Below are 26409 nucleotides of genomic sequence, written 5' to 3'. Positions count from 1 at the left end.
GTAACACAGCTGTAACCCTCCAACACACCTGTAACACAGCTGTAACCCTCCAACACAGCTGTAACCCTCCAACACAGCTGTAACACAGCTGTAACCCTCCAACACACCTGTAACACACCTGTAACCCTCCAACACACCTGTAACACAGCTGTAACCCTCCAACACACCTGTAACCCTCCAACACACCTGTAACACAGCTGTAACCCTCCAACACACCTGTAACACTGCTGTAACCCTCCAACACACCTGTAACACAGCTGTAACCCTCCAACACACCTGTAACACAGCTGTAACCCTCCAACACACCTGTAACACAGCTGCAACCCTCCAACACACCTGTAACACTGCTGTAACCCTCCAACACACCTATAACCCTCCAACACACCTGTAACACAGCTGTAACCCTCCAACACACCTGTAACACTGCTGTAACCCTCCAACACACCTGTAACACAGCTGTAACCCCCCAACACACCTGTAACACAGCTGTAACCCTCCAACACACCTGTAACACAGCTGCAACCCTCCAACACACCTGTAACACTGCTGTAACCCTCCAACACACCTGTAACACAGCTGTAACCCCCCAACACACCTGTAACACAGCTGTAACCCTCCAACACACCTGTAACACAGCTGTAACCCTCCAACACACCTGTAACACAGCTGTAACCCTCCAACACACCTGTAACACTGCTGTAACCCTCCAACACAGCTGTAACCCCCCAACACACCTGTAACACAGCTGTAACCCTCCAACACACCTGTAACACAGCTGTAACCCTCCAACACACCTGTAACACTGCTGTAACCCTCCAACACACCTGTAACACTGCTGTAACCCTCCAACACAGCTGTAACCCCCCAACACACCTGTAACGCAGCTGTAACCCCCCAACACACCTGTAACACTGCTGTAACCCTCCAACACAGCTGCTGACTGGGGGAGCAGGTCAGGTGTGGACACACATTATCCTGCATGAAGGGAACTTTTATCTGTGTGAGTTTCTGTTACCATGGAGACGTGTTGAAGGTGACTTTCAGGTGAGGGTTTGTTAGATAAATGTTGATTATCAGAACACAAACACTGCTGATAAATGCTCCAATAACAACCATTAACTACATCAACATTATTAAAACTTATAAAAACATTTCCAGGGTCGATAGAAGCTAAAGAGTTTAATCAAATATTTTGATGAAGTTTTTTAAGAATTTAACAAAACATTTTATACATAAACAGTCGACCTCTCGCTCCACCCACTCAGTCTGTCCCTCCAATGACATCACAGAAGAAAAGGAAAAAAAGCCTTGTTCTATAAAAGGAGCTGCTCTGCAGCCGAAACACAAATCGTCAGCAGGGAGGTCACTTTGACTGAAGCTGGTCCCTGTGGGTCTGGTCCTTGTGGTTCTGGTCCCAGTTTTTCTGGTCCTGGTGTTAAGGATTAGTGAGGACATGGAGCGTCGTCAGAGTCTGGAGGATCAGCTTAGGTGTCCCGTCTGTCTGGATGTCTTCACTGAGCCCCTGATGTTACAGTGTGGACACTCCTACTGCAGGTATGTTGGACAGATGGGACACACCTATCCTGACACAGGGACTAACCTCACCTGTCCACTATGTCCCGCTCAGGTGTTGTGTGCGCTCCATGACAATGGACTTGCTCGGTCAGCTGCAGTGTCCCGTATGTCGCTGCGCCGTGGACGGAGACAGTCCTCCTCCCAACGTCAGTCTTGCTCGAATTATCGAGGCTCTGCAGGTAAAACCACCTGTGATCACTTTACCTGTCGGACATGAAGGTCTTTATCTGTATCTATATTTTAAGGTTTTTACTGACACGGTCTTGCTCAACCAACAGGAAGTGAGCATTTCAGGTGGCACTCAGCCGGAGACGTGTCCTCAGCACCACAACCCGCTGAGCCTTTACTGCGAGGACGAACACCTGGTGATCTGTGGCCTCTGTGGGAGCATCGGAGCTCACCGTGGACACAAAATCACACCTGTGGGCTCCGTCTACAGCCGCATGAAGGTACGACATAAACAGAAGCACACCTGTGGGCTCAAAGTCACGCCTGTGAACTCAAAGTCACGCCTGTGGGCTCAAAGTCACGCCTGTGAACTCAAAGTCACGCCTGTGGGCTCAAAGTCACGCCTGTGAACTCAAAGTCACGTCTGTGGGCTCAAAGTCACGTCTGTGGGCTCAAAGTCACGTCTGTGGGCTCAAAGTCACGTCTGTGGGCTCTTTCTACAGCTGTATGAAAGCAGCTTGATGTTGATTGGCTGACAGGTGCTCTCCCGCCCTCAGCGCCCAGTGCTGAGCGGCGCTCTGAGACACTGATAAGCAGCTGTTGGTCCAGATTAATGCTCTGTTCACTGTTTCACAATAACAAGGTCACATGTTGCTGACGTGTGACCTTCAGAGGCCGCTCTGCTGGGCAGTGTTAACTTCCTGTTGGATTTTGGTAATTTTGCGGCGCACCTAAAAAATAACCAGCCACCGTGACATCATCAGGTCAGTGTCCTCGTTCTCTCTCAAGGACATCCAGACTGTCCGAGGTCAGCAGGGGGGTCAGGAGGACGTCAGGAGGAGGTGAAGAGGAGTCAGGAGGAGATGTCAGTACTAACAGGTGTGTCTCTTGTCCTCAGGAGGACATCTCGTGTCTGATGACAGAGTTTCAGCACCAAAAGCGGAGGGTGGAGGATCAGATCTGTAAGATGACGTTCAACAAGTCCAGGATCACTGTAAGTTAATGATGTCATCATCCACACCTTAGTGATGTCATCACATTTCTGTTTAATGCGGAAGACATCTCGGGGGTTAAATTCAACTGTTTTTATGTCCATCCATCTTCCTCCTCTGATCCAGGATCCTGGGTCTCAGCAGACTAATCAAAGACCTTCAGACATCCTTCTCCTCAACTGGTTTCAGCTTGCTTCTGCTGGTTTCCACTGGTTTCAGCTAGTTACAGATGGTTTTTATCTGGTTTCAGCTGGTCTCTGCTGGTTTCTGCTGGTTTTCATCTGGTTTCAACTGGTTTCAACTGGTTTCAGCTACTTTCAGATGTTTTTCAGCTGGTTTCAGACTGTTTTCATCTGGTTTCATCTGGTCTCAGACATTTTAACTCTGGTTTTATCTGGTTTCAACTGGTTTCATTCTAGTTGGAGGAAGCATGCTGTAGGAAATCATAGCAAACAGCTGGTCTTTGGTGAGAGCGTGACTGAGCCCCTGCGGTGCTTAGGTGTACTCTGATCGACCAATCACAGTGTCTGTCGGATGACATGCTGATGACCTCAGCTTAGAGTGAAAACAGCCAATAGGAGGTGAGGATCTTAGCTGCTGCTCTCTGTCCAATCAGAACGAGTCTGACGTGCTGAAGTGGGTGGTGAGGAAGGAGTTTGGCGAACTGCGGCGCTGTCTGGAGGTGGAGGAGGCGGGGTTTATGCAGCAGGTGGAGACGTCTGCCGCCGTCCTCATCGCGTCCCTCCAGAACCAGACGGACCAGTTAAACCTCAACCTGAACCGGCTGCAGGAGGCGCACAACACCCTGCAGGACCTGAGCGACGAGGGACACCTGGACTTCATCATGGTACCAATTAATCACAGCTTACCAATCAATATCATTGATGAGGTCACGGCACTGTCTGTTCCTCAATCAATCAAATGTCAACAATCAATATTATTGATTAAGTCATGGCTCTGTCTGATCCAGACTAAATCAATCATTTATTATCAATTATTCACAATCAATTAGAGCAAAATAAACACACAAATCCCAGTTAGTGGACTGTGTGTGTGTGTGTGTGTGTGTACATTTGTGTCTTTCTATGCTTTTGTGGACCCTGAGCACCCTCTTTGCGAGGACATTTTGCCTGGTCCTGCCTGGAAATGCTAGGATGAGCTCCTTTGATCCCAATGAATAATCTGCATGAGTTTCAGTAGATGTCCTCATAGATATAGTAAACTCACTACATTACCGGTCCATGAGTGGAGGGGGGAGCTGTGTTGTGGTGCTGGTTGTTGTCCGGTGTTTGTCCGTTGAGGATGAGCCTGGCTCAGCAGGAGGCTCCACTTCAGTCTGTCCTGACAGAATCAGCTTCATTCTTCTTAAAATAACAGATTTCTCTGTTTCTTTTGACAGAAATACGGATCAATCGCTCCAAGGTAACAAACAAACAAACAAACAATATTGTCAGTTAACTTGAACAGAAAAAATTGTACTATTTGTCCTTTTCCCTCTTCCTCCTCGTCCTCAGGTTCAGGCAGATCCAGGAGCTTCAGCAAAAGGAGTTGAGGATCTTCAGTTCTCTAAACTTCAAAACTGGATTCAATCACAACGACATCAAACTCACTGTGTGGAAACGACTCCACAGGAAAGTACTGCCAGGTACACCTGTCTGTCTGCATACCTGTCTGTCTGCTCACCTGTCCTTCTGCTCACCTGTCCGTCTGCTCACCTGTCTCCTCCTGTAGCTCCGGAGCCGTTGAAGCTGGATCCTCAGACAGCTCACCCGATGTTGGAGCTGCGTCTCGGGGACACGGCGGTGTGCTGCGGCGCTCTGCTGCGGCGGCTTCCTGACAATCCGGAGCGGTTCAGTTACAGTTACTGTGTTCTGGCCAACCGCGGCTTCTCCTCCGGGAAACACTTCTGGGAGGTAACGCTGCGGTCACGTGATGTTTGTCGTTTGTTTGTTTACAGCAGGTGAACGCGGAGCTCTGCTCCTCCTTCCTCCGTGCAGGTGGAGGTCGGGAACAAACCGAAGTGGCGTCTGGGTTTGATCAAAGGGACGACGAATCGTAAGGCCAAGCTGGTGAAGAACCCGGAGAGCGGCGTTTGGCTGATTGGGCTGAAAGACGGCGTTTACGAAGCCTTCGCGTCTCCGCGGGTGGTGCTGCCGCTGGCGTCTCCTCCCCACAGGGTGGCGGTCTTCCTGGACTACGAGGGCCGAGCTCTGACCTTCTACAGCAGTGACGGTCCCGACGAGCTGGGCTTCATCTACAGCTTCAGACTGGAGCTCCAGGGGAAGGTCTACCCCCTGCTGGACGTCTGCTGGCACCACCGAGGACACAACAAACACCCCCTGCTCCTCCCCCAGCCCCACAGGGAGCACCTCCTCCCCCAGAAACACGACAAGTGTGATGACTCGGAGACACAACAAGCACAGAGACAGTCAGAGTGAGACGGACAGCATCAGCAGTTCATGATTCGAGTCTCAGAGTCAGACTGAAACCAGGAGAAGGGGGGCGGCTGAAAACCAGAGAGAGATTTTATCATCCACCTCAGAGTAAGTTTGTCTTCACTCAAAGATACAAAACGTAAAACAATAAAACACCAAAAACACAAATGTATATAAATATAAATAAATTCATTAAATTGAGCACATCCTATAAAACAGTAGTTCCCCCTGATACAAAGATCCCGCGTTCATCACCTGAATGGTATATAGAATAAAAAACCTCCTTTAAATCTTACGACTGGTCTTCGGGACCCTAAATCAACGGCTCAAACTCTGAGTGTAATGGATGTGAGGCATCTGTGGTTATATGTTTGTCCTTCCTGCCTACAAACACCGTCAAATATATGTCGCTGAGTCGAGTCTGCGACAATCAGCTTCTTCTTCCAGACGTCAGTTTTGTAGATTCATGCAGAACAGGAGTGATATTTTGGAAATGTTGTTGTGTTTGTGAAAACTTGTGTCTGAGAAAACTACATTTGTAATTATCATAATTATATATATATTTTTAGATAGATTTTTTTTAAAGCACTTTAAGCTCCTCGTGATTTGATTTGTTTTGTTTCACCAGCTTGCTCAGGTTTCAATGAGTTAATGATTTATTTCAACCAAATCAGAGCCAGTGAATGTTGGAGCAGTGACATGAATCGAGACAACTTTTGTGGGTTTTATTTTGTTTCTGTCGACTTTGAAGTGCGTTTTACGATGATAAAATTAAACATGATGATGACAAAATTCTTCTTCTTTCAGTCTTTTTTTTTGGCGTTACGCCTCCAGTCTTGTTCATGTGTCAGAGTCTTTGTACACGGCACTAAACCTGCCCTCATATGGTATGATGGTCCAGTCCTGATCCTCCTGATGGTCCAGTCCTCCTGATGGTCCAGTCCTCCTGCTCCCCCTGATGGTCCAGTCCTCCTGCTCCCCCTGATGGTCCAGTCCTCCTGCTCCCCCTGATGGTCCAGTCCTCCTGCTCCCCCTGATGGTCCAGTCCTCCTGCTCCTCCTGATGGCCCAGTCCTCTTAATAGTTCATCAGTAAAACTCATGGCCAAAAATCCTGCTCACAGGCCGTGAAGAAATCTTTTAGAATAAATGAATAAAGGAGATCAGGAGCAGCAGATTTATAAAGCTCCCACCTGGAACAGCAGCAGACACTGAAGGAGAAGGAGGAGGAGGAGGAGGAGGAAGAGGAGGAAAACTTTAATCTCAATAAAAACAGTTTTTATTACCACAGGTTAATAAATTCAGAGCCCTAACCCTGAAATTGAAATCAGCAGCTGAATAAACAGCAGATTTAACATTCAGCTCGTCTAAAATGTCAATCAATCGAACTTTTAATATGAAAATCTACCGTTTCAGTTTCCTGTGTGTGCTTACCTGTGACGGTGAGCTCTGTGAGAGGAGCAGGAGGAGGATGAGGAGAAGGTGGAGGAGGAGGAGGAGGAAACAGGATGTATGGGGAACACCTGCAGCTCCTCTCCATGGCAACACCTGGACACGCCCTCAAACTCACCTGCAGACGGAGAGAAAAACAACAACAACAACAAAAAACTGACTTTAAACCTAATGAGAGTCATGCTAGATTAGTACACACACACACACACTACACAAAATAAACACTACATATGGCCTACATGCGTACATATACCAAACATAAACATATATAGGCATAATTGTAAGAAACAATTTTAAAAATATATGTTGCTGGTCTTTCTGTAGTAATAATACTAATTATTATTATTATTATTATTATTATTATCATTATTAATGTATCATATACATATAATAATATCAGCTGCAGTTTATATCATAGTATATTAATATATCTTATAACAATATAATAATACATAATATATTAATAATAATCTTATAATCTAACAGCTGTGAGAGCGACTGTCACGTAACTAATTAATTTAATGACTTTATCGATTTCACCTGGAAGAAAGAGAAGAGCACCACGAAGAAAAAACCCAACATCGTCCTGAAAATACTCCGCTGAGACCACATCAGACCTGAATCCACATCAGTACACAGTCCAGATCCACAGGAGTCCGGATGAGTCCAGAGTCTAGATCATTCAGCAGCTTTCTCAACCTAAAGCAGACTCTGCTGCAACTCCTGATCCAGACCTGAAATACCGATTAAGACCCTCAGGAGGGGAGAGAGAGAGGGGAGGGGGGAGAGAGAGAGAGAGAGAGAGAGAGAGAGAGAGAGATAGAGGGGGGAGAGAGGGGAGGAGAGAGAGAGAGAGAGAGAGAGAGAGAGAGAGAGAGAGAGAGATAGAGGGGAGAGAGAGAGAGGGGAGAGAGAGATGGAGAGGGAGAGAGAGGGGAGAGAGAGAGAGAGGGGAGAGAGAGGAGAGAGAGGGGAGAGAGAGAGAGGGGGAGAGAGAGATGGAGAGGGAGAGAGAGGGGGAGAGAGAGAGAGAGGGGGAGAGAGAGGGAGAGAGAGGGGGAGAGAGAGAGAGAGAGAGGGGGAGAGAGAGGGAGAGAGAGAGGGGGGGAGAGAGGGGGAGAGAGAGGGAGGGAGAGGGAGTCTGGTGGTGCGTTTAGGACCGGCTCTGTGGAGGTGAAGTTACCATTAAATAATCAATCACTCAAAAGAAACATGAATATGTTGAAATGAATTAAATGTATTTTTATTGGCAACGCTGTGACGGAGATTTAGGGCGACATTTAGGGAAAAAAACTTTTTTGGAGACTTCAAGAAAAAAGTTGCAACATTATAAGATAAAAGTTGGAATATTACAAGAATAAAGTCAGTTTTAAGAGAAAAAAAGCCATAATTTTCTGAGTAATTACTACAAGTAAAAAGTTGTAATAGTACAAGAAAGGGGACATTATGTTACAGAAATAAACATATTGCCAGCAACCTATTAACCATATTCTCATAATATTATGACTTTATTCTTGAAACCTAACTTTTTTTTCTTTAATGTGGCCCAAATCCTCTGTCATAGAATACAGACGTTTGAATTGTAATAAATTCATCAACTACAGTTAAATCTGCTTCATGAGAGTTTTATTTTTTAAATATATATTTTGGCAGACTGGAGCCTGAAAGGTGTGAAGTCATCGTTAGGTTAATGATCGCTGAGGGGAGCCGAGGAAACACTGTCTGCAGCCGAAAGTAAAACTGTCAAACTGTTTCATTAAAATGAAACAAAGCTGTGAAATCATCTGTTTCTGCAGACTCATAAAAAGCTCCGACATCACTGCGATCATTAAACTGATTGATCACCAGTGTGATGAAACCGAAATACCTCAGTAATTAAGAATATAATATAAAGAGGGTCTATACAATATCACACTAACAGACGTAAATTAATTAAACCTAATAATCAATTAATTCAATTCAATTCAATTCGCTTTTAATTATTTGTAGCAAAGTAACAACTTATTTCACAGCTTTATCAATATTTTACACTAAGAAACAATCTATTATACTGCAGATATACAAAGTGTAGATGCCGAGTTAAAACCATAACTAAAGAGGAAAATAAAGCTTCCTGGAGGTACCTGAAAATGCCTGGAAACACCTGGAAACACCTGGAAACACATGGGACATTGTTTCGTGGGACGTGGGATTACTCATGTCCAGAAAAGCAGCAGTTTTCCTGAAGCACTGTGGAGTCATTCAGTCTGTTCATGTGTTCATCTTGTGCAAAGTAATCAATACTAATAAATACTGATCAACAACCCCTTCAGGAAACTGGATGAAGAGTAAAAGCCATCATCAGTCGTCCTCAGGTATCTCCTGGTGCTGCAGGAAGCGGATCAGACTCCCAGGCAGCGGCAACCGCTTCAGACGGCGACGCCCAACCAGCTGCAGAATCTGCAGCCGACAGAGATGCATCAGAGGGCGAGGAGGCGCTGAAAGACAAACCAGTAACACCACTGAGAAACCACGGGACAAACCAGTAACACCACTGAGAAACCACGGGACAAACCAGTAACACCACTGAGAAACCACGGGACAAACCAGTAACACCACTGAGAAACCACGGGACAAACCAGTAACACCACTGAGAAGCCACGAGACAAACCAGTAACACCACCAAGAGACCACGGGACAAACCAGTAACACCACTGAGACACTACAAGACAAACCAGTAACACCACTGAGAAACCACGAGACAAACCAGTAACACCACCAAGAGACCACGGGACAAACCAGTAACATCACTGAGAAACCATGAGACAAACCAGTAACACCACTGAGAGACCATGAGACAAACCAGTAACACCACTGAGACACTACAAGACAAACCAGTAACACCACTGAGAAACCACGAGAGAAACCATTAACACCACTGAGACACTACAAGACAAACCAGTAACACCACTGAGACACTACAAGACAAACCAGTAACACCACTGAGAGACCACGGGACAAACCAGTAACACCACTGAGAAACCACGGGACAAACCAGTAACACCACTGAGAAACCACGGGACAAACCAGTAACACCACTGAGAGACCACGAGACAAACCAGTAACACCACTGAGAAACCACGGGACAAACCAGTAACACCACTGAGAAACCACGAGACAAACCAGTAACACCACTGAGAAACCACGGGACAAACCAGTAACACCACTGAGAAACCACGAGACAAACCAGTAACACCACTGAGAAACCACGGGACAAACCAGTAACACCACCAAGAGACCACGGGACAAACCAGTAACACCACTGAGACACTACAAGACAAACCAGTAACACCACTGAGACACTACAAGACAAACCAGTAACACCACTGAGAGACCACGGGACAAACCAGTAACACCACTGAGAAACCACGGGACAAACCAGTAACACCACTGAGAGACCACGAGACAAACCAGTAACACCACTGAGACACTACAAGACAAACCAGTAACACCACTGAGAAACCACGAGACAAACCAGTAACACCACTGAGAAACCACAAGACAAACCAGTAACACCACTGAGACACTACAAGACAAACCAGTAACACCACTGAGAAACCACAAGACAAACCAGTAACACCACTGAGAGACCACGAGACAAACCAGTAACACCACTGAGAAACCACGAGACAAACCAGTAACACCACTGAGAGACCACGAGACAAACCAGTAACACCACTGAGAGACCACGAGACAAACCAGTAACACCACTGAGAAACCACGGGACAAACCAATAACACCACTGAGAGACCACGAGACAAACCAGTAACACCACTGAGAGACCACGAGACAAACCAGTAACACCACTGAGAGACCACGGGACAAACCAGTAACACCACTGAGACTCTACAAGACAAACCAGTAACACCACTGAGAAACCACGAGACAAACCAGTAACATTTAGAGTTGTATACTGGGGGAGGAGCTGATCGGTATTGACTGGTCATCGGTTATTGATTTACCTGCCTTGTCCTTGATAACGCTCCAATCAGAGAAGCTGTCCAGGTGTTCCATCAGCCGCGAGCAGAGAGTCACATGACCAACGTAGTCCAATAAGACGTCAATGATTGGCCCCGCCCACCGACTGATGCTGGGCGCTGAGATCATCTCACAGAACTGTCAATCAATCAGTCACAGAGGAATCAATCAGAGAACTGTTAATAAATCACAGAGCAATCTGATGTACTTTCTTGTGTCGCTCTCTCGTGTCGCTCTACCTGTAAACGTATAAACGGACTCACCTGAACGCCCGCCCCCTGCTGCGGCACTCTGTCGGTGAGCTCCCGCTCTGATCGGGTGGTTTTGATTGGCGGATGGGGTCGATTGCCGTAGATGCAGTTGAAGCAGGAGAGGGCGTGGCCTCCGTGGTCCAGCAGGTACTTGAACATGGGCAGGTACTTCATGGAGAACATGTAGACGGCGGGGAAAGTGGTCGGGTGCGTGGGGATGGAGGCGTTGATGTCGGCACCGTGCTCCACAAGCATGGTGACGGTCCTGATGCAGCCCTGTCTCGCCGCCACCATCAGCGGCCTGAACATGTCCAGGTTGGGGTCGGCACCGGCAGCCAGCAGCATGTGCACAGCGTCGACGTTGTTGTTGATGACGGAGAAGTAGAGCGCCGTGCTGCGGCGGTCTTGGTACAGCTTCGACCGGTCTTCAGACAGCCGGGCATTGACGTCGAAGCGAGCTTCGATCAGAGACTCCAGGACGTCGTCACGGTTACGCTCAGCGGCCAGGTGGAGCGGGCTGATGCCGGTCCGCCGGACTCGGGCCTTGCTGGTGGCCTTGATCAACATGGAGACGATACTGGAAACACAAACACAATCATAGCAATTAGACCAGACCAGCTAAACCCGGAGCCCTCTAAACCATCCTTACTGGTCCGGAGTCACTGGATTCCTCCTGATTTTTGATGATTTTCTTTTTCTTTATAATAATTTTAGGTACTTTTGGGTTTTTTTTTAATTAATATTTTCTTTTTTGGGGGCAATTTTTAAAGAAAACATGCCTTACAAACTTGCAAGCCCGCAGGTTAGAGAGGCACGTTTTCTTCAAAAAGCCACGATGTTGTTTTCTTCGGCCAAAAATCTGATCAGATCATCCTCACGACCCTCGCTCTCTTTACGCCTGCGGTCAGAGTGCCTACATGTCACTTCCTCTCTGGGCGGCGATGTGAAGCGGTAACAATCCGGTCTTCCCGGGTTTGTTGGCGTCTGCGTTCTGAGAGAGGAGGAGCTCCACGATTTCCTGGTGTCCATTTTTAGCAGCTTCATACAGAGCAGTGGCTCCGTCAGCAGCCTGACTGTTGATGTCCGCACCTGCAGGGGGTCAAAGGTCACAGGAGTCAGTGGTCACAGGGTCAAAGGTCATAGGGGATAACTAAGTTTACTGAAGTTGAACTAAACTGAATAAACTCAGCTTTGACCCTGAACACTGACCCCACAAAACCCAGTAGGGTCAGGGTCAGGGTCATGGTCTTGGTCATGATCTTGGTCATGGTCATGTCAGCAGCAGGGTCATGGTCATGGCCTTTGTCTTGGTCATGTCAGCAGCAGGGTCATGGTCTTGGTCATCTCAGCAGCAAGTTCATGGTCATGGTCATGGTCATGGTCATGTCACGGTCATGGTCAGCAGCAGGGTCATGGCCATGGTCAGCAGCAGTGGAGCATTACCGTGTTTGAGGAGGCAGCGCAGGGCGGCAACCTGCCCGCTCTGAGCGGCGGTGAACAGCGGCGAGATGCCGTACATGTTGGTGAGCTCGTGTTTGGCGCCGGCCTTCAGCAGCATCTCGCAGATCTCCACGTTGTTTCGGCACGCCGCCTCCTGCAGCGCCGTCCAGCCCTGAATACAGTGAGTGTTCACTGCCGCGCCGCGGTTCAACAACGCCGCCACTATAGCAGCGTTGCTCTTCTCACAGGCTGCAGAGAACAAAGACAATCCGTTAAAGGGACAGGACACCAAAATGGTCACCATCCACCACTCTGACGCTGTGACATCACTTCCTGTGGGTCTTACCTTTGTAGAGCGGCGTCTCTTTGTCGTAGTTGGGGATGTCGGGGTCCGCGCCGTTCTCCAGCAGAACCTCAACACATCGCAGCTGGTCTTTGCTGATGGCGACCAGCAGCGCCGACTCGCCGCGGTCTGCTCGCTTGTTGATCATCCCGGGCTGACCTGAACACGACACAACACCACTGTGATGTCATGGTGATGTCATTGTGATGTCACAGTTATTTCAGTGCGTGTGCGTCTCTACCTGACAGCAGGACTCTCAGACAGGTGTCCTGACCGTACCACGCCGCCTGGTGGATGGCGAGCCAGCCCGGTTTACTCGGCAGCATCAGGTTCATTCCCGGCCGCATCGCCAACGCTCTCACTCTGCTCGCATCACCGACACGGATCGCTTTGAACAGGGGCTCCTCCTCCCTGCAGGGACACACCCATCAGCCACCTGTCTCAACTGTCCCACTGGTCTCACCTGTGTCACCTGTGTTACATGTGTCACATGTGTCACCTGTTTCATCCGTTACTTCTGTCTCACCTGTCCCACTGTCTCATCTGTCTCACCTGTTTCACCTGTCTCAGCTGTCTCATCTGTCACTTCTGTCTCACCTATCCCACCTGTCTCATCTGTCTCACCTGTTTCACCTGTCTCAGCTGTCTCATCTGTCACTTCTGTCTCACCTATCCCACCTGTCTCATCTGTCTCACCTGTTTTACCTGTCTCAGCTGTCTCATCTGTTGCTTCTGTCTCAGGTGACTCACCTGTCTCACCTATTATTTCTGTCTCACCTCACCAGGTAAGACAAGTGAGACAAGTGAGACAGTTGAGACAGGTGAGACAGGTGAGACAGGTGGTGGTTCATAAGGGGACTCACTCTTCAGGTTCTGGACAGATGTGGACCAGACTGCCATCAGGTTTGCGATAAGCCACCATGCGTTTTCCAGAACCCGTCATGAAGCGACTGATGGTCCCGTCAAACGTCTTCCTGCACAGTAACCAGGACAACAGCCAATCAGAGCACAGACACTGTGACTCCGCCTCCTCTGCAGGTCAGGTTTCTTATGAAATGAAACACGATTTTCAACCTGTGAACTGGTGACATCGTGTTTCAGTCTGTTTTGGTCTGTTTTGGTCTGTTGTCTGTCTGTTTTCGGATAAAGACAAAATAAAGACATTGTTACGTACGGATCAGGAGGCTTTTCACTCGGAGGGTTTGGAGAACTGTAGTGGACGTCCGTCTGAGCTGCAGGTGGATTGTGGGAGCTGTGCTTTGCAGGTGGATTGTGGGAGCTGTAGTTTGCAGGTGGATTGTGGGAGCTGTAGTTTGCAGGTGGATTGCGGGAGCTGTAGTTGGTGTTTGCGGCTGCAGCGTTCGGCCGGCTGCTGTCTGGTTGGCGAGGAGGCGAGGTGGCAGCAATGGCGTTGGCGGTGTTGCAGGATGTGTCGGTCAGACTACGCTCAATGGCGATCTGCAGCAGCTCTTCGTCACTCAGGTTACTGTAGACAGAATAATCCTCCACAGCTCCAGAGCGAGAGATGCTGGCTGCCGCCATGACGGAGCTGAGGGGTCACAACAGGAAACAGTTTTACTGACCAACACCGTTCAGAGAAGGTTCAACCACACGGCGACTTTACGACGATTTACATCAACTGACGGACGGAAGATTAAACAGGAAACAAACCACAGTCAGCAGCACAGATGGTCAGACTTCAAACTTTAAACATTCAAACTTCAAACTTTCAAACTTTAAACTTTAAACATTCAAACTTTCAAACTTTCAAACTTTAAACTTTAAACATTCAAACTTTCAAACTTTCAAACTTTAAACTTTAAACATTCAAACTTTAAAAAAGTCGGCAGTAAAGACCAGAATTTGACTGAACATGAACTCACCTGTTTTTAAAATTCTTCTTTACTGATCCAACGTTTCCTCTGAGTCAGTGAAAGTCCGACTGTTGCCTGTCTGTAACAGAGACTGTGTTTATGTGTGTGTGTGTGTGTGTGTGTGTGTGTGTGTGTGTGTGTGTGTGCCCCCCCGGTCCTTGAGGTTTATTTTAAGGACTTGAAGTTTGAGCTCTTCCTCCAGCTGAGCTCTGATATCAAAGGTCGACCCTGTGAACCTGCAGTCTCAGTCAAAACAATATTTAATATATTTGATAAACTGAATCAATAACTGATCACTTTATGATCGATCACATATCAGCCTGGGATCAATCACAGATTCATCTTCAATTAATCCAAATTCATCCTCAGTCTGTTCAAAGACCACGTATCATCTGTCCTGGATTCATTCTCCACATTAATATGAGTCTTCTAACAACACGGAGCAATCACATGATCACATGATGGCACGATGTCATGATGCCGTGATCACGTGATCATGTGATCACGTGATGACCTGGTGACCTGCTTTTTGAAATAAAAATATCTGGCTGCTGTAAATCAGGTCAGAGGAGCGCTGTCCCCTGTTGATGTTATTTTTGAGGTGACAGCTGCTTTCGCTACAGCTCTGACATCCCATAATAATATAATAATAATAATATCCCATAATAATCCCTCCACTCTGACTGATTATTGATTATTGTCTGTGATAAACAGGCTGATCGCGAATGTAAACATTCACATCTGAATCCATCGCAAACTGGACCGGGAGGCTTTGCAGCATCCGTTTCCATGGAGACAGGTTACCTCACTGACACACTGAGGTCATTTCCTATTTTACCTCACCAACAGAATGACATCACTTCCTGGTTCAGCCTTCAAACTGATGAAAGAAAATCAAATATAGTTTGATGTTTTCATGAATCTGTGATGTAATCTACCGAAACCAGTTAAAACCTCAACATATTGATCCACCCGGAGAGCGTTAAAGTGTGTGTGTGTGTGTGTGTGTATGTGTGTGTGTGTGTTTGTGTGTGTTATTTTTAGACTCAGCTGCTGTAATCTGAGCCCTGAGGGTGAGAGCGGCCTCAATAAAAACATGTCAAACAGAGACCAGTTCACCTCACAGAGACCAGTTCACCAAGAGACCAGTTCACCACACAGAGACCAGTTCACCACACAGACACCAGTTCACCAACACAGAGACCAGTTCCCCAACACAGAGACCAGTTCACCAACACAGAGACCAGTTCCCCAACACAGAGACCAGTTCACCAACACAGAGACCAGTTCACCAACACAGAGACCAGTTCCCCAACACAGAGACCAGTTCACCAACACAGAGACCAGTTCACCACACAGAGACCAGTTCACCAACACAGAGACCAGTTCACCAACACAGAGACCAGTTCACCACACAGAGACCAGTTCCCCAACACAGAGACCAGTTCACCAACACAGAGACCAGTTCCCCAACACAGAGACCAGTTCACCAATACAGAGACCAGTTCACCACACAGAGACCAGTTCACCAAGAGACCAGTTCACCAACACAGAGACCAGTTCACCAACACAGAGACCAGTTCACCAAGAGACCAGTTCACCAACACAGAGACCAGTTCCCCAACACAGAGACCAGTTCACCAACACAGAGACCAGTTCACCAACACAGAGACCAGTTCCCCAACACAGAGACCAGTTCACCAACACAGAGACCAGTTCACTAACACAGAGACCAGTTCACCACACAGAGACCAGTTCCCCAACACAGAGACCAGTTCACCACACAGAGACCAGTTCACCACACAGAGACCAGTTCACCAACACACAGACCAGTTTCCCAACACAGAGACCAGTTCACCAACACAGAGACCAGTTCACCACACAGAGACCAGTTCACCAAGAGACCAGTTCACCAACACAGAGACCAGTTCACCAATACAGAGACCAGTTCACCACACAGAGACCAGTTCACCAACACAGAGACCAGTTCACCAACACAGAGACCAGTTCACTACACAGAGACCAGTTCACCAAGAGACCAGTTCACCAACACAGAGACCAGTTCACCAACACAGAGACCAGTTCACCAAGAGACCAGTTCACCAACACAGAGACCAGTTCCCCAACACAGAGACCAGTTCACCAACACAGAGACCAGTTCACTAACACAGAGACCAGTTCACCACACAGAGACCAGTTCCCCAACACAGAGACCAGTTCCCCAACACAGAGACCAGTTCACCAACACAGAGACCAGTTCACTAACACAGAGACCAGTTCACCACACAGAGACCAGTTCACCACACAGAGACCAGTTCACCAAGAGACCAGTTCACCAACACAGAGACCAGTTCACCAACACAGAGACCAGTTCCCCAACACAGAGACCAGTTCCCCAACACAGAGACCAGTTCACCAACACAGAGACCAGTTCACCACACAGAGACCAGTTCACCAAGAGACCAGTTCACCAACACAGAGACCAGTTTCCCAACACAGAGACCAGTTCACCAACACAGAGACCAGTTCACCACACAGAGACCAGTTCACCAAGAGACCAGTTCACCAACACAGAGACCAGTTCACCAACACAGAGACCAGTTCACCAACACAGAGACCAGTGTCCCAACACAGAGACCAGTTCATCAACACAAAGACCAGTTCACCACACAGAGACCAGTTCACCACACAGAGACCAGTTCACCACACAGAGACCAGTTCACAACACAGAGACCAGTTTACCACAGCATTGGCTAACGTTACCTACAAGTTGCAATAATGTTTTCAAGAAAACATTTTAATCTAACGTTCAAAGAACGTTTTCAGGATGTTTGTCATTTCTAATAATGTTCCTTTAAGGTTAAACGCTGACTGAGACGTAACGTTTGAACTGCAACACTCTGAGGATGTTTTGGTGATGATGAGAGGTGACAGTCTTTTATAAACGTTCCCACAACGTTACATGAGAACAAAGGAAGAACATTTTAAAGCAACATTCAGAACGTCCCAGGGAGCAGTTTTTGGTTCTAAAAGCGTTCTGAGAACGAAATGTTTCAGTTTTCGGCAGCAAGTTTTCTTTGAGCTCCCAGAAAGTTCTTCTTAAAGTTCAGGTAACACTATAAACATTTTTTAAAAAATCTATTTATTTATTTAATTTTAATATCACATTAATTTTCATAAAAAATGTTTTGTAATTTCAGTCCTCAAAAACATTGTCTGAATGTTGCTTTGAAAATGTTCTTTGTATAGTTTTTATTTCTGTGTCGTGCCTTTTCTGGTCCATCCCACATGAGATCACAAGATGCCGTCACAACTCTAAACATGCGGCATTTTCCAGTTTTACAGATTTTAGCCAAAAACAAAACGTAGGTACATAAAACACATTCAGTTACAAAATCATATATCAACAATAATCTTGCAAAAAAAGAATTGTACACTGAAAAATAAAGTTTTACAGCTGTTACAAATCTACAGTTTGTCTCGATAAAGAGCTTGTTTTCTCATCTCCCTGCTTTCTCCACATAACCAGCTGATCTGCATGTTTCATCCTAGAAATGTCCTTAAATCCGAGAAACGTCCAATAATCTTAGAAATGTCCTAAAATTGTAGAGATGTACTATAATCCTAGGAATGTCTTAAATCCTAGAAATGTTCTTAAAATCTGAGAAATGTCCTAAAATCTTAGAATCAAACTATGCAAAACATACCAAAATCTTAGAAATTTCCTATCTTAAAAATGTCCTTAAATCCCCAAAATGTCCTAAAATCCAAGAAACATCCTAAATCCTCAAAATGTCCTATAATCCTAGACATGTCCTAAGATCCTAGAAACGCCCTAAATCCGAAAAACATCCTAAAATCCTACTAACATGTATGGGCTAGTTGAATTTCTCGGGGGCTAAAGATGCTGATGGTCTGAGTTTGTGGGGCAGGTGGAGCATTTGTCCATGTCTAGAACCGACTTCCAGCTCACGTGAGTTCAGGTGAGGTCAGGTGAGGTCAGGTGAGTTCAGGTGAGGTCAGAGGAGGTCAGGTGAGGTCAGAGGAGGTCAGGTGAGGTCAGGTGAGGTCAGAGGAGGTCAGGTGAGGTCAGGTGAGCTCAGGTGAGGTCAGAGGAGGTCAGGTGAGTTCAGGTGAGCTCAGGTGAGGTCAGGTGAGTTCAGGTGAGCTCAGGTGAGTTCAGGTGAGCTCAGATGAGTTCAGGTGAGCTCATGTGAGTTCAGGTGAGGTCAGGTGAGGTCAGGTGAGCTCAGGTGAGGTCAGGTGAGGTCAGGTGAGGTCAGGTGAGCTCAGGTGAGGTCAGGTGAGCTCAGGTGAGATCAGGTGAGGTCAGGTGAGGTCAGGTGAGGTCAGGTGAGCTCAGGTGAGGTCAGGTGAGCTCAGGTGAGTGAGCAGGTAACGTCATACTGCAGGAAGCAGATGAGTCTGACAGGAAGTGGCAGAGTGTGGAGCAGTTTGAGTCTCCGGACTCCAACAAGACGTCTGATCTGCAACCTGCAGAGCTGCATCAGAGGAACAGGAGGACCTGAGGACACAGAGGACAGGTGAGACACACAGAGGACAGGTGACAGACACAGAGGACGCTACGACCACTTCCTGCTGTTGTTGTGTCTTACGAGCTTTCAGTTTAATTGGCGTCCAGTCGCTGCGTCTCTCCAGGACGTCCAGCAGCTGCGAGCAGAGATGGACGGGGCCGGCATAGTCCAGCAGCAGAGACACAATTGGACCCGCACTGTGGCAGAACACCGGGCTGCTGACGGCCTCACAGAACTGAAACGGGACGGAGGACACATTATTGGACAGGTTCACACAACTCACCTGAGTGCAACGTGCGTCTCTGCGGACCTGCATTTCTTCAATGCGACGGCATGACGGCAAGGGGGGCGGATGTGTTTTTTGGCCGTAGGGACAGTCGAAGCAGGACCGGGCGTCGCAGCCATTGTCCAGCAGCAGTTTGAGCATCGGCAGAGACTCCATTCTAAGCAGGATGGCTGCCGGGAGCGAGGACGTCTGGGTGGACATCCGAGCGTTGACGTCAGCGCCGTACGTCAGCAGCAGTGTCGCCATGTCCATCCGGCAGAGGCGGACGGCGATGAGCAGCGGGTTGAAGACGTCCAGGTTGGGGTTGGCTCCGGCCTCCAGAAGCATCTCTGCGGCCTCCAGGTTCCCATTGAAGACGCAGAAATAGAGCGCCGTGCTGCGGCAGTCCTCGTACATTGTGGAGCGGTCCTCCGACAGCTGGGTGTTGACGTCGAAACCGGACTCAATCAGCAGCTCCATGACGTCATCTCTGTTGTTCTCCGCGGCGATGTGCAGAGGACTGATCCCACTGGTCCGGACCCGGACTCTGCTGGTCACAGGAATCAGCAGAGACATGATTCTGGAAAACAAACAGTCAACTTCAACGAGATTTAGGATCAAACAACCACAGATCTACCAGCAGAGCCGGGACGGAAGAGTCTCAGACCGTGGGTGGTTGTTTTGGACAGACACGTGAAGCGGCAGCAGTCCAGACTTTGTGGATCGGTTAGCGTCTGCTTTCAGAGACAGCAGGACGTCCACGGCAGAGACATGTCCATTCTTACTGGCTTCATACAGCGGAGACGCTCCGTCATCTGCCTGTCCATTTATATCTGCACCTGAGGGACAAAGACATCTTTGGATCAGCAGCTGATGGAAACTACAGATATTCCATGGACAGTTTTGGACCTTTCTTTGCGAGCAGGCGCAGGATGTCCCCATGTCCGTGCTGAGCAGCGGTGAAGAACGCCTGGATGCCGTAGATGTTCCTGGCGTGCAGATTGGCGCCGGACTCCAGCAGCGTCCTGCAGAGTTTCACGTGTCCGTTTCTGCAGGCTTCGTGCAGAGGACTCACTCCCTGAACGCTGCAGCGGTTCACCTGAGCGCCGAACCTCAGCAGCAGATCCACAGCGGCCTCGTTCGGTTTCTCACAGGCTGAAAACACAAAAAATGGACAGACACCCTGAGGACGTTTGACTCATGAACCTGCTGGACGTAAGTGACATCAGAGCAGAGTCTGTGACGTCAGCTGTGACGTCATCTCACCTGCGAACAGCGGCGTCTCTTTGTCCTTGTTGGCGATGTTCGGGTCGGCGCCGTGCTTCAGGAGGAAATCCACACAGGAGACGTTTCCTTGCCTGGCGGCCAGCAGCAGAGCGGTCTGATTCCTCGAACTGCATCGGTTCACAAAGTCGGGATGAGCTGTGGACGGACAGGTCAAAGGTCAAACTCTCACTGATGCGTCCTTTAAAACCGCGTCCATCAGGGCAGAACAACACTTTTTTAGAGTCCCGTGGTTTGTCTCCATAGTTTCACCGAGTGGCGCCATGAAGCAGAACCAGCAGAAAATATACAGTTTAAAGACCAAGGGGACATTGGACAGAGCAGAGACTGTAGAGGACAGAGGACAGAGGACGCTGATACAGTATGAGGCATTGAGGTGTGAAGGTTGCCAGCTGCCATAAAACATCAGAAAAGATCATAAATCTGGAACATTTATAGCGCTCATAAACATGTCAGTGATGACTTTGGTGAGTCCACGATTGTGATCGACGGCTGCAGCGCCAAAATAAAACTCCTCGATAAATTTAGGTCAGATGATCCTGCCAAAGACTTCAGGACGATTGGACCAACAGACTGACGACTTCTGGAAACTGGAATTCAGAACAACAACAAAGAGAGAAAAATTTGCAAAGCAGAGGCTTTCGAACATTTGAGCAAAGACGCAGATGAAGTCAGAAATGAAATGATGGAGTTTTGACTCTGAGCTTTTTTTTAAGGTCATTGTGAAAATGTAAACTTAATCGTTACAGCCCCATTTTTATGTCAGTGAGCGTCATTTTATGTACCTGAGTAGTTCTCACATGGCACCGCTCGTGCTTTCAGTGTACAAGCGTGATGTCAAAAGCTGCCCCCTGCGTCCAACCGGAACGCAGCGGGACGGCGTCTGATGAGAACACGTTCAAACAGAGCTGGCATTGGTATTTTATGTAGGACAGTACTACAGTACCACAAACAACTGATTTTCACACAGTACCTGAAAAGTATAAGGTCCAAAATCGACAAAAATCAGCACAAAATTCAAAATGGCTGACTTCCTGTTGGGCTTGGGGTGGGTCCAAGTTGCTTTTTTGTGTGTCTGGGCACGATAGATAAGTGTAGCGATTTCCGTAAATGTAGGTTTAACTGGGCACTGGGGCTACACGTTAGGGGGCGCTGTTTTCCAAAACCACCGAAAGTGAGCGAACCACTTTTCATGAGTTTTTGGCCGTGTTTAGGCCTCCAAAAATGCAATTCATTGGGGAGAAAAATAAAAATTCCTTGCATCCCAAGACGGTCCTCGCACGGCTCATGCTCGGGCCCTCATTAGTCGACACAGAAGGTCACTGACAGAGCGGCACCATGAGATGAACTCAAAGTGAGATCATGTTGGGAATTTATAACACTTCTGTCATTTTGCCCTCATGGTTGCACAAACACTTGTAGAAGAAGAATGATAGAGAAAAGGATAAGAAGAAAAAGACGGTGTCATCGGCGTACAGACAAGCTTTCCTAACGTACAACGCTCACAGTGAGGATAGAAAAGTGAGAGAAGAATGAGACTGTAGGAGCCATGGATGAATGTGTGCAGGTATATTTTGTAGGCGATTAAGTCTAAGACTTTTTTTTTTCAAATTTGGTTAGTTTTGGTAATGATATGATTTATTTATTTATTTGTGTGTTTTTTACTATATTGAGTGACTATGATGAGTGGGTCACCTGATTATGGGTGAGATGCTGATATAGCCGGCTCACCTTTGCACCTGACCCACCGTAAGCCTCTCTCTTTGTTCTCTGAAGTCGCTGCAGAGACGGCTGCAGAAACGTGCAGAGACGGCAGAGAAAGTGGAAGTGAAGTGTCACTTTGAGTGAAGTTTTACGTTTCAGACTGAAAGGGGTTGAAGTGTGCGAGTGATGAACTGAGCTGGAAGGTCAAGTTGACGTGTCTGCTGATGTTGAAACTCTCAGTTAATGAAAATGAGAGTTCAGAGCCGCTGAACAGAAACAGAGAAGTAAAGAACAGCATCATCGGCATATTGACGGATTCTTTAACTGAAACATCATCCCTGCAGACAGAAAATGAATCAGGACGCCGCTGAGCGGGTTTATGATCTACAGCGTGTTCTGTGGTTCAGTGTGGGGGCGACCAGCCGTTCACCTCGGAGCAGGACCATGATGCACTGCAGCTGTCCATAATAAGCAGCTTCATGAAGAGCGATCCAGCCTTCATCGTTCGGCTCCGTCAGACTGCCGCACCGCCGTCCCACCAGGTCCTCCAGAGCCTCGACGTCTCCATTCATTATCAGAGTCTGCAGAGGACTGAACTCTCTGAAACAACAACAACAACGACAACAACGACAAATCACCACAAACACTGACAAACTCTCTGAAACAACAACAACAACAACAACAACAACAACTGGTTGATTGTTTGTTGATAGTTTGCTGGTTGTTTTATTGAGTGTTTGTTGATTGTTTTCTGGTTGTTGATTGTTGTTTGTTTGTTTGCTGATAGTTTGCTGGTTGCTTGTTGGTTGTTTTCTGAGTGTTTTTTTTGTTTACTGGTTGTTTTCTGGTTGTTGATTGTTGGTTGGTTGTTTGTTGTTTGTTTGTTGATCGTTTGCTGGTTGTTGATTGTTGGTTGGTTGTTTGTTGATTGTTGGTTGGTTGTTTGTTGTTTGTTTGTTGATCGTTTGCTGGTTGTTGATTGTTGGTTGGTTGTTTGTTGATTGTTGTTTGTTTGTTGTTAGTTTGCTGGTTGTTGGTTGGTTGTTTGTTGGTTGTTTTCTGATTGTTGATTGTTGTTTGTTTGTTTGTTGATCGTTTGCTGGTTGTTGATTGTTGGTTGGTTGATTGTTGTTTGTTTGTTGATCGTTTGCTGGTTGTTGATTGTTGGTTGGTTGTTTGTTGATTGTTGTTTGTTTGTTGTTAGTTTGCTGGTTGTTGGTTGGTTGTTTGTTGGTTGTTTTCTGATTGTTGATTGTTGTTTGTTTGTTTGTTGATCGTTTGCTGGTTGTTGATTGTTGGTTGGTTGTTTGTTGATTGTTGTTAGTTTGCTGGTTGTTGGTTGGTTGTTTGTTGGTTGTTTTCTGATTGTTGTTTGTTTGTTTGTTGATCGTTTGCTGGTTGTTGATTGTTGGTTGGTTGATTGTTGTTTGTTGTTAGTTTGCTGGTTGTTGGTTGGTTGTTTGTTGGTTGTTTTCTGATTGTTGATTGTTGTTTGTTTGTTTGTTTGTTGATCGTTTGCTGGTTGTTGATTGTTGGTTGGTTGATTGTTGTTTGTTTGTTGATTGTTTGCTGGTTGTTGATTGTTGGTTGGTTGTTTGTTGATTGTTGTTTGTTTGTTGTTAGTTTGCTGGTTGTTGGTTGGTTGTTTGTTGGTTGTTTTCTGATTGTTGATTGTTGTTTGTTTGTTTGTTGATCGTTTGCTGGTTGTTGATTGTTGGTTGGTTGATTGTTGTTTGTTGTTAGTTTGCTGGTTGTTGATTGTTGGTTGGTTGTTTTCTGATTGTTGATTGTTGTTTGTTTGTTTGTTGTTAGTTTGCTGGTTGTTGATTGTTTGTTTGTTGATTGTGTGCTGGTTGTTGATTGTTGGTTGGTTGTTTTCTGATTGTTGATTGTTGTTTGTTTGTTTGTTGTTAGTTTGCTGGTTGTTGGTTGTTTGTTGATTGTGTGCTGGTTGTTGATTGTTGGTTGGTTGTTTGTTGTTAGTTTGCTGGTTGTTGGTTGTTTGTTTGTTGATTGTGTGCTGGTTGTTGATTGTTGGTTGGTTGTTTTCTGATTGTTGATTGTTGTTTGTTTGCTTGTTGTTAGTTTGCTGGTTGTTGGTTGTTTGTTTGTTGATTGTGTGCTGGTTGTTGATTGTTGGTTGGTTGTTTGCTTGTGTGCTGGTTGTTTACTGCGGACAGTCTGGACTGACCCACCTGCGCAGGCCTCTGTAGATGTGCTGGAACAGGCCGGTTGGAGGGTTGATGGAGTTGGGGACAGCTGGTGTGGACGAATAGAAACGGTCCAGTTCTCTGGGGGGGTCGGGACGTGTCTGTCTGGAGTTTGGATTTCTTTGATTGGACGCAGGATGGACGGGAGGCACCGGCACCGACAGTGACGGTGACGGTGCGGCGGGCTGAGTGTCGGAGAGGCTTCTCTCCACAGCGATCTGCAGCAGCTCCTCATCAGTCAGCTGACTGTAAACGCTGTAATCATCCAGATTCAGCTGAGCAGCCGCCATGTTGGATCTACATAGGAAGAAGAAGTGATGCGTCAGAGGAAGAGGAGGAGGAGGTGTGTGTGTGACGTTGAGCAGCAGTGGATCTCATTAAATCTGCAGTCACAGGACTGAAGTTATGGAGGTCAGCGGTGTTTGATTCCTTGATTGAGCCAACAAGTTCACACTCACCGAGACACGACCTGCATACACACACACACACACACACACACACACACACGTACATTTCTCTCTTTTTACATTTATCGTGTGTTTTAAAGATAATTTTTAAGGCTTTTTCAGCCTATTGAAGAGGGCAGAGTAGAATGAAAGCAGGACAGAGTGGGGACGACATGCGGCAAAGCGACGAGGTCAGACTCAAACCCGCGGCCGCTGCGGTCTCTTGTTCACGGGGCCCCCGCTCCCCCAGGTGAGCGGCTGGGCGCCCCCTTTTTGATGTGTGTTTTAACACAATTTTAACCAATTGGAACAAAGAAACATGATTTTTATTTGATCTAAAACAGCCTGACAGACTCTGAGCTGCTTCATCAGAACTCCTGAAACTGAACCTCACAGACCAGAAAACAGCACCAGCCGACATCAGAACGCCACGAAACATGAAGCACGCTCAGGAGAAAGTACGTGGATCAGGACAAAAGAATCAAGAGAAGACCGCCAAGAGGAGACAATACACAGACTGGTCCTACCTGTCCAGTCAGGACGCTGTCTTCTGTCATCTGTCCCCAGTCTCGGTTTGATTCTAGTTTAGTTTCATGTGTTCAGCAGAGAGTCCAAACTGTGATACTGAAACTCTGCTGGCTCACAATCAAACTCTCCGCAGACGCTGTATCAGAAATACTCACGGAGAGAGAGTATTAATAATAATGATAATAATACATTTGATGTGTGCAACACGTTCTAATAAAGTTGGACAGTTTGTGAACAGACAGCAGATTACTGACTGGATCTGAAAAGAGACAACTTCTCAGGACCCGAAGCTCCTCTGAGACAAACTGACACAAAGTGGAAAAGGACAAAGCAGCCTGCAGCTTCAGCTTCAGCTTCAGCTTCAGTCTGCAGCTTCAGCTTCAATCTGCAGCTTCAATCTGCAGCTTCAGCTTCAATCTGTAGCTTCAGCTTCAATCTGTAGCTTCAGCTTCGGTCTGGAGATTCAGTCTGAATCTTCAGCTTCGATCTGCACCTTCAGTCTATAGCTTCAGCTTCAATCTGCAGCTTCAGCTTCAGTCTGCAGCTTCAGCTTCAATCTGCAGCTTCAGCTTCAGTCTGCAGCTTCAGTTTCAATCTGTAAACTTCAGTCTGTAGCTCCAGTCTGCAGCTTCAGCTTCAATCTGTAGCTTCAGCTTCGGTCTGCAGCTTCAGCTACTGTCTGTAGATTCAGTCAAAGAGGCTCTGAAAAGCTTTATATAATAATGTATTTATTAATGTACTGCTTTTTAAAACTTCTGTCAATGTCTAATTAATGTCATATGAATTGTAAAATTGGGTGTATTTTATTATGTATTGTGAAGTATTTTAATTTTATTTTTTTTTACTTCTGTAAAGTGTCTTTAAGTTTATAGAAAGGTGCTCTTTAAGTAAA

General features: G+C 46.9%; 3 protein-coding genes and 1 long non-coding RNA gene across 6 annotated transcripts; 1 reads left to right on the top strand and 3 right to left on the bottom strand.

Moving 5' to 3' along the window:
- The first annotated feature begins 1336 nt into the window (after nt 1–1336).
- Nucleotides 1337–5957, top strand: LOC121955922 (E3 ubiquitin-protein ligase TRIM50-like). The gene is made up of 9 exons (XM_042504010.2): nt 1337–1554; nt 1628–1754; nt 1854–2024; nt 2642–2737; nt 3352–3582; nt 4135–4157; nt 4250–4380; nt 4467–4648; nt 4733–5957. Exons 1-9 carry the CDS (start codon nt 1454–1456, stop codon nt 5171–5173), a joined length of 1503 nt encoding a protein of 500 aa, XP_042359944.1. The 5' UTR covers nt 1337–1453; the 3' UTR covers nt 5174–5957.
- On the bottom strand, nt 5875–7382 carry LOC121955181 (uncharacterized). Its single transcript, XR_006106610.2, has 3 exons — nt 7161–7382; nt 6603–6738; nt 5875–6379 (listed from the first exon to the last, which is right to left on the bottom strand). It is a non-coding gene; the product is annotated as an uncharacterized LOC121955181 (long non-coding RNA).
- A 459-nt stretch (nt 7383–7841) lies between these two features.
- On the bottom strand, nt 7842–15812 carry asb2a.1 (ankyrin repeat and SOCS box containing 2a, tandem duplicate 1). Of its 2 annotated transcripts, XM_042503608.2 has the most exons (10): nt 14555–15812; nt 13846–14220; nt 13535–13645; nt 12913–13082; nt 12675–12830; nt 12332–12577; nt 11806–11977; nt 10901–11465; nt 10622–10775; nt 7842–9097 (listed from the first exon to the last, which is right to left on the bottom strand). In XM_042503608.2, exons 2-10 carry the CDS (start codon nt 14211–14213, stop codon nt 8961–8963), a joined length of 2079 nt encoding a protein of 692 aa, XP_042359542.1. In that variant the 5' UTR covers nt 14214–14220; nt 14555–15812; the 3' UTR covers nt 7842–8960. The 2 variants fall into 2 exon arrangements, with proteins under 2 accessions (XP_042359542.1, XP_042359543.1); XM_042503609.2 differs by lacking the exon at nt 13535–13645.
- A 1566-nt stretch (nt 15813–17378) lies between these two features.
- Nucleotides 17379–26002, bottom strand: LOC121955907 (ankyrin repeat and SOCS box protein 2-like). Of its 2 annotated transcripts, XM_042503990.2 has the most exons (9): nt 25517–25998; nt 24529–24840; nt 22764–22933; nt 20612–20767; nt 20255–20500; nt 20013–20184; nt 19391–19925; nt 19162–19315; nt 17384–19070 (listed from the first exon to the last, which is right to left on the bottom strand). In XM_042503990.2, exons 2-9 carry the CDS (start codon nt 24831–24833, stop codon nt 18925–18927), a joined length of 1884 nt encoding a protein of 627 aa, XP_042359924.1. In that variant the 5' UTR covers nt 24834–24840; nt 25517–25998; the 3' UTR covers nt 17384–18924. The 2 variants fall into 2 exon arrangements, with proteins under 2 accessions (XP_087945238.1, XP_042359924.1); XM_088089112.1 differs by having other exon boundaries at nt 17379–19070; nt 19162–19925; nt 25517–26002.
- Nucleotides 26003–26409: the final 407 nt, after the last annotated feature.

This window comes from Plectropomus leopardus, chromosome 16 (assembly GCF_026936395.1).
Source record: "Plectropomus leopardus strain MGB_pleo_1.0 chromosome 16, ASM2693639v1, whole genome shotgun sequence".
In the NCBI taxonomy this organism is placed as follows: domain Eukaryota; kingdom Metazoa; phylum Chordata; class Actinopteri; order Perciformes; family Serranidae; genus Plectropomus; species Plectropomus leopardus.
This window is presented reverse-complemented; position numbering and strand designations above follow the sequence as displayed.

Coding starts and splice junctions, on each gene's coding strand:
- LOC121955922 (XM_042504010.2), top strand. CDS start 1,454: ATGGAGCGTCGTCAGAGTCTGGAGGATCAGCTTAGGTGTCCCGTCTGT. Junction 1,555..1,627: donor TGTGGACACTCCTACTGCAG/GTATGTTGGACA, acceptor TGTCCCGCTCAG/GTGTTGTGTGCGCTCCATGA. Junction 4,158..4,249: donor TACGGATCAATCGCTCCAAG/GTAACAAACAAA, acceptor CCTCGTCCTCAG/GTTCAGGCAGATCCAGGAGC.
- asb2a.1 (XM_042503608.2), bottom strand. CDS start 14,213: ATGGCGGCAGCCAGCATCTCTCGCTCTGGAGCTGTGGAGGATTATTCT. Junction 13,646..13,845: donor AGTGAAAAGCCTCCTGATCC/GTACGTAACAAT, acceptor GTTACTGTGCAG/GAAGACGTTTGACGGGACCA. Junction 11,466..11,805: donor GCCCAGAGAGGAAGTGACAT/GTAGGCACTCTG, acceptor TTGTGTTTCCAG/TATCGTCTCCATGTTGATCA.
- LOC121955907 (XM_088089112.1), bottom strand. CDS start 24,833: ATGGCGGCTGCTCAGCTGAATCTGGATGATTACAGCGTTTACAGTCAG. Junction 22,934..24,528: donor ATCTACAGAGGCCTGCGCAG/GTGGGTCAGTCC, acceptor TTGTTGTTTCAG/AGAGTTCAGTCCTCTGCAGA. Junction 20,185..20,254: donor GCGCCTGCTCGCAAAGAAAG/GTCCAAAACTGT, acceptor TTTGTCCCTCAG/GTGCAGATATAAATGGACAG.